General features: G+C 35.9%; 1 protein-coding gene across 1 annotated transcript; it reads left to right on the top strand.

Annotated features, from left to right (window-relative positions):
* Window positions 1-693: 693 nt before the first annotated feature.
* ntpcr (nucleoside-triphosphatase, cancer-related) lies at window positions 694-6437 on the top strand. Its single transcript, XM_007551488.2, has 5 exons — window positions 694-797; window positions 2300-2462; window positions 2553-2655; window positions 3978-4187; window positions 5429-6437. The coding sequence occupies exons 1-5, from the start codon at window positions 764-766 to the stop codon at window positions 5513-5515; spliced, it is 597 nt and encodes a 198-aa protein (XP_007551550.1). The 5' UTR covers window positions 694-763; the 3' UTR covers window positions 5516-6437.
* Window positions 6438-6640: the final 203 nt, after the last annotated feature.

The following is a 6640-nucleotide window of genomic DNA, read 5'->3' as shown; positions in this document are numbered from 1 at the left end:
ATTTTTGTAAACAAAGATGAAAAATCCCTTTGATGTATTTCATATTAATGTGTCTTATATTCTCCTTATGGATTTTAACAGCAGACAAGAGTAACACTTCTGTTTGGTTTTGCTATTTATAATATCTCAGTAGTTAATTTATTAACTAATGAATTATTTAATTAAATATTGATCTATTTTTATAGTAAGATACTGCTTACTTGTGTGTTAGTCACAATAACTAAACAGCAGAAGTGGGTTTTAAGTAATTATATAGTAATACTATGAAGTATAGCTACTCTCGAGTGAAATAATGTGAAAACATTGTCACTGGAAGTACTTCATCTTTTTCTAACATATAAAAAAATACTGTAAGTATTAATTTCTTAAGTTTTGTTCAACAAAAAATGTCTAAAAAAGTATTTCTTCCGCCTAAATGTTATTTTGTTAATAACAAACACACACACACACATATCTATATATCACACAATTACTTTATTATTTAATTATTTGTGTAGTGCATTTCCTAATCTGGGACTTGAGTCTGAATTTCGTACCACAGACAAGCTAAATCATGACACCATTTTTGACACATCTGCTTTCATATTTTTAAATATGAAAGCAGATGTTATGGTCAGCTCCTAGAGAACTTAAGTTTGCCGTTTCACACTGGTATTATTATTATTAGGTGGTGTCAAGTTGAACCCGCAGTGCGCATGCGTGAACTTTGTGTGTACGGAAGTGCGTCTGTAGCAGCTGCACTGTGCATGGTGAAACCTCTGCTATGTTCAAACACGTTTTTCTGACCGGACCTCCAGGTAAATAAAAACACCGAGTGTGTCCGTAAGTCATCATGAATCAGAAAGTTATTCTAACTCCACAGCCCGACGTAGTTACTCTAAATAATGCTCCTAATGTTGTTAATGAGCTCGTTTTAGCTGTTAAGTTCTTAGACAGTCTGAATGAATTCGAATATTATTGAAATGTCTGCTTATTTTAGCAACTCCATCAATACGTTACACACAGACTGATGTATTATATTTCTGTTAATTTTGATCGTTTTTGATCGTACATTCTAACTATTTGAAGTTAGAATATATTTAGATTAATAGAAAAAACAGTTTTACTACAGAAATTTGCGGCAACGTAATGAAATGTATGTTTAAAGGTTATTTCCAAAAGGTACTTTTAATCTGACAAACGAGCCTCATTTGAACACAAATTCAAATTTATTGTATTATTACTCGTTAATACTGTGGTCCCTCAATGTAAGTAATTCAATACGTTTTAAAGCTACCATTTTTAGTTGCAAACACACTTATTTCCTAATAACTAATTAGGTGACTTTTTGAGGTAATGAGCTGCACTGGATTTTGTTTAGGGTTGTCAGAGTAAAAGGGACTGAATAGTATGATGGCCAAACAAAACAAAACTCAGAAAATTTGAGATTAATCTCAGAAATATTTTTGGAAAAATGTTTGGAAATTTCTTAGTCTGAAAAGTAAAAAAAAAAAAATAAAAATCTCAGAAATTGTCTATATTTTCTAGAAAATGTTTTCTGGAAGAACTTTTGAGTTTTTTCTAGAAAACATTTCTATAGACATTTTCTGAGATTAATCTCAAATGATTTAAATTTATTCTAGCATTTGTTTTACTTTCCAAAATCGGAAATTACATTTTTTTTCTTGAAGATTTCTGAGATTAATCTCAACACTAATTAGATTTTTTGCTGAAACGTCCTCCTCCATTTTTATGTACAGTGACACTTATAGGCCATCATGAAATACTAATACATGCCACATTTTATAAAGATGTTACATACAGCTCTGGAAAAAATTAAGAGTCCACTTAAAATGATCAGTTTCTCTGATTTTACTTTTTATTGGCATATATTTGAGTAAAATGAACATTGTTCTTTTATTCTATGAACTACTTACAACATGACTCCAAAATTCCAAGTTAAAATTTTGTGTTGTATATGGTCAAAATAACAAAAAAAGATGCTGTGCTGTAATACCTCAAATAGGAAACAAGTTCATGTTAATTTAGAAACAATTCTAATGTTTTAACTCAGGAAGAGTTCAGAAATCAATATTTGGTGAAAAAACCAGGAGGTTTTCAGTACAGTGGGCTCTTAGTTTTTTCCAGAGCTGTATTTTAGCTGTGTTTTTGCAATTTAGCACTACTGTGTGTGCTGGCACTTAAATTCCTGATAATATATAAAAATACAGAAAAATTCAAGGCATTATATGGTCACAAACCTCTTGTAGAATCATGTTATTACTATGTTTTTATACCAGGTTTATTGTTTTACCCACAGGTGTGGGAAAAACCACTCTGGTCCAAAAAGCCTGTGAAGCTTTAGTGTCATCCGGAGTGGGAGTGGAAGGATTTTACACAGAAGAGGTCAGGGAGGGAGGCAGAAGGGTCGGCTTTGATGTCGTCACACTTGCAGGAGAGAGGGGCCACCTGTCCAGAATCAGGTGGAGGTTTTACCCACAGTGCCTGTATCAAGCTACCTGCCTTTTTCATCCCATAGTTTTGACTCGCCCAGGCCTCATTTTGTCTTGCAGAGAAGGAGCCGGCACATCTCATGGCAGACGGGAGTACATGGTGGGACAGTATGTGGTTGATTTGCCTTCATTTGAAAGCCTGGCCCTTCCCCTCTTCAGACATGTAAGACTGCAGCACATGGCCTGTAAACTCATCTTTTAAATGAGACCCTCCTCCTCCCCACTTCTAAATCATCAAACCTTTGATTTCCCTCACAATTGATGGAATAATTGGAAGCTTGCAAGCGTGTAAATTCCACAGTGACATTTTTAGTGTTGCTGGTGCCGTCTGGCTGTCACTGACCGTGATTAATCCCGCATGTAAAGTGAGCCTGGAGTGACGCCTACACATGTAAAGAGAAGGTGTCTGTGGCATGGCGTCACACGGTTCACTTTCATCTCACTTTGTACTCGATGTGCAATCACTGCCGCTCATTGGGACTCCCAAACATTGTCAAACTCACGTAAACATGCTGTAGGTATCAATTTTTATAGGTAAATTAAGATCTAAAGTTGATTTTAGTGCCGATATACATTACCTTCCACTTTCATATTCATAACGCTTGAGCCTTTCAATATTTTTTGTGCTGTAGCCACTAACTTAAATTTTCTTTGTTTGGATTTGATGCAATAAAACGCAAAGTAATGGCATAATGTTTGATTGGTAGGAAAATTATATGTTTTTTTTTAATAAAGAGAAATCTGAAAATTCTGGTGTGCATATTTTCTGAGTAAATTTAAGAGTTTTCTGATTAGTAAGTTCATTACACTCATTTGTAATTTAATTAAGTATAAATTCAGCTGTTTTGTGAAGACATCTTAGGATTTTTGGAGAACATTCAAGAACAAATTAAAACAAACAGAGCGCTCAAGTCAGTGGTAAGTTGCAGAGAAGCTAAAAGTTAAAGGTGCGGTTGAATACAAATGTGTGCCAGACTTTGCAGGTTTTTACTATTTGTAATCACAATTTTGAAGTTTTTTTTTTTGTCTGCTACATAAAATTTCAATAAAACTTATTGAAGTTTCAGGTTGTAAAATTTGAAAATGTTCAAAGGATTCCAACAGTTTTGCAAGGCACTTCAAAATTTTCAGTTGCTCACTTAGTTAATTCTCAGGGTAAAATAACTGATGCCAACTATGATTAATAATTCACTTAGAAAATTAAATTTGTTGTGTTCCTGCTCTGCTTTTAACATTTTTAGTCCTACAGTTTTGAGGGATCCCAGCTGTTGCCTCGTCTATTTTGTGATTTAACTGTAAATCATTTCAGTCGTTACAATTCAGATATTCTTGGATTTTATGACGTCTGGTTTGCAAGATTTTTCAAACAAAACAAGTGGATAATTGACTGCAGAAACATCATAAGTCACCAAATTTATTATGACAAGTATTAAGATCATGTTTTTGCACTCGGTGAATTTTCATTTCCTGGTCTCGTGTCTGCAGACGGGGGCAGCAGACGGGGACAGCAGGACGGTGTTCATCATCGACGAAATCGGCAAAATGGAGCTTTTTAGTCAGGCCTTCATCAGAGCGGTGAGGCAGACTTTAGACGGCTCATCTTGCACAATCCTGGGCACCATCCCCGTCCCCAAAGGTAAACCACTTGGTCTGGTGGAGGAGGTCCGGAGCAGGAGGGACGTCAAGGTCTTTACTGTAAGTAAAAATATCACTTCATTGCCTCACTAGTTTAAAAACATAAAGAAAATGAGCTATTTGGGTCAGTGTCTGAATTGTTAATTCCCCTAATAGCAAGAGGACAGTGTTTACACTGTATCCCCTCAGTGTTAGGAGGGCAGGAGGGTCGACTCTGCATTATCTCTCTCAGCCACAGCCGGATTAAATCTAAACCATGCGTGACTGATTCAACAACAAAGGGGTGTCTCAAATGTCAAAATAATTTCTAACGGGGGACTCAGTTACAGACATTGTCATGCAAAGTATTCACTGTACTGTGGCAGACATTGTGTTGGATCAATTCAGGTTATGAGACAGTAAAGAGATTTATACTGGACAGTAGTTGATAGAACAGTGTCTAATGGTGACATTTTTACCTCTTCAACTTTGTCTCATTGTTTTGTTAAACCATAAACTTTAATGATCTTACTTCATGTTTATTTATTTTTTTGTCCAAATAAAAATCTTATCAATCAGATTTGATGGAAAATACATTTTCAAGTCATTGTACATATTCTCAGTTGGATTTCGGTCTGGGCTTTGACTACACCATTTTTCCTTATGGGTAGGATTTGATCTAATCCGCACCAGTCTCAAGTCTTTTCTGCCCTCTGGCAGGTATTCCTCTAGGATTGCGTTGTATTTAGGTTTTCTCAAACTCCTACCAGCTCTGATCAGCTTCTCTGTTCCCGCCGAAGAACGGCATCCCCTCAGCATGATGCTTTCACCACCATGTTTCCCTGGGAATGGTGAAACAGGAAAATGTTGCAGCCTCTAACCGGTTTTCCTCCAGGATTGTTCTGCATTTAGGTCCATTTACTGTTCCCTACTTCTGTGTCCCTGCTGAAGGAAAGCATCCCCTCATCATGATGTTGCCACCACCATGTTTTGAAATGCAGCACAGCTGGATTTCTACTGAGTTTAAATTCCACACAGCTGGATTTTATTTATTAATTAGCTGTCATCTGGCACAAATTGGCTGCAATTGATTTGTTTTTTTTTTTGTTTTCAAATTGAAGATTTTTATTTGTAGAAAATGTTAAAAGCTTTCTCTCATTTCCTACCACATTGCTGGCTGCTTTGTGCTTGACAAACTCAAGGCAGAATGTTGTCTCATTTCCTTGATGGACATTTGTATAGTGTTTTTTTTTCTCCTTTTGCTCAGACTAACTCTGTTTGTCATATTAATAGTTTTTTCCACTCTCGTTTGTTTTGTCTAGGTGTCGAAGGAGAACAGAAACGCTCTTCTGCAGGATATTTTATCAACCCTACAAGAGTGTTTAAAACACAGCAGCCAGAACCAGTGAAAGGACGTCTTCCTGCAGTTTGTGCTGACATCAGTTTCCTCGTGTGTCTGTGCATATACGTTCACACAAGCCGACTGTTAAGTAAGTCCGTTGGTGTTGTGACCTACTGTACTCTTCAGCATGATGAGAGGGTGGAAGAGTTGTTGTGCCACATACATGTGTTTAATGTAAAGAATCATTTCTTTTGTTTCTCTTCACCAAATGGATTTCATGCTCAATAATTGATTGTGAGATGGAACACGACTGGGAATGTATTCAGTTAGTTTTCTGTTTGTTCCTTCTATTCCCAACTTTTCCATGATCACAGCCGATGTTTTCTTTCAGTAAAGGAGCACACAAAGCGGTGACCCTGGTGATTCTATTAATTCTTCCCGACAGAAGCTCTGCCTTGTGTTGAGCTTTTGCTCACGGAGTATCAATCAATATTTAATTGTGCAACGATGCGCACTCTATTCACCCGCCATCACTAACGAATAGAAGCAAATATGCAGCACCTTGCAACAGTATTGATACTTGCACCACATTTCTACTTTTTCTCACATTATCAAATTTAGATCTACTGGACAGAATCAGAATCATCCCAGTATCAATGTGCGCTAAATCACATTCACAAAAGACTGGTTGCGTAAAATATTTGGAAAAATATTCTATGATGCATTAAAATCTTGCAAACTAGTGATATTTTAGTTTTGTTGAATTGTTTTCAACTCCCATTACTAATGCATTATTATTCTAACTATTTGATATCACACAACCGTGTTGGGCATTTATGTTTTGGACTAGCACAAGGTAGAGACTTAAAAGTGCTAGTTTTCTGTTTTTTTTGCCATTAAAAATCTGAAAAGTGTGGTGTGTATTTGTAGTCCAGCCAGACCAGTTTTCCTGTACCTGAAAAAATAAAATAAAAAACATACCACCACCATGTTTCAGTGTGGAGATTGTGTGTTCAGAGTGATGTGTAGTATTTTAGGTTAGGATATTATATCATAATCTAATCCTGCACTGGATTTCATTTGGTGACATCAGTAAAAAGGGGATGATTTTGAAACAGAAATGTATTTTTTCTCTATTTCACATCTTTTGTTAGTCTATCATTTAAGCTCCACTAAAAACAAACTACGAATA

Source organism: Poecilia formosa, unplaced genomic scaffold, assembly GCF_000485575.1.
Source record: "Poecilia formosa unplaced genomic scaffold, Poecilia_formosa-5.1.2 Scaffold42, whole genome shotgun sequence".
In the NCBI taxonomy this organism is placed as follows: Eukaryota; Metazoa; Chordata; class Actinopteri; order Cyprinodontiformes; family Poeciliidae; genus Poecilia; species Poecilia formosa.
This window is presented reverse-complemented; position numbering and strand designations above follow the sequence as displayed.

Bases quoted from the DNA above. Each gene is read 5' to 3' on its own strand.
- ntpcr (XM_007551488.2), top strand. From the start codon at position 764: ATGTTCAAACACGTTTTTCTGACCGGACCTCCAG. The intron at 798-2,299 runs GTAAATAAAAAC...TTTTACCCACAG, and splicing joins TTTTCTGACCGGACCTCCAG to GTGTGGGAAAAACCACTCTG. The intron at 2,656-3,977 runs GTAAGACTGCAG...TCGTGTCTGCAG, and splicing joins CCCTTCCCCTCTTCAGACAT to ACGGGGGCAGCAGACGGGGA.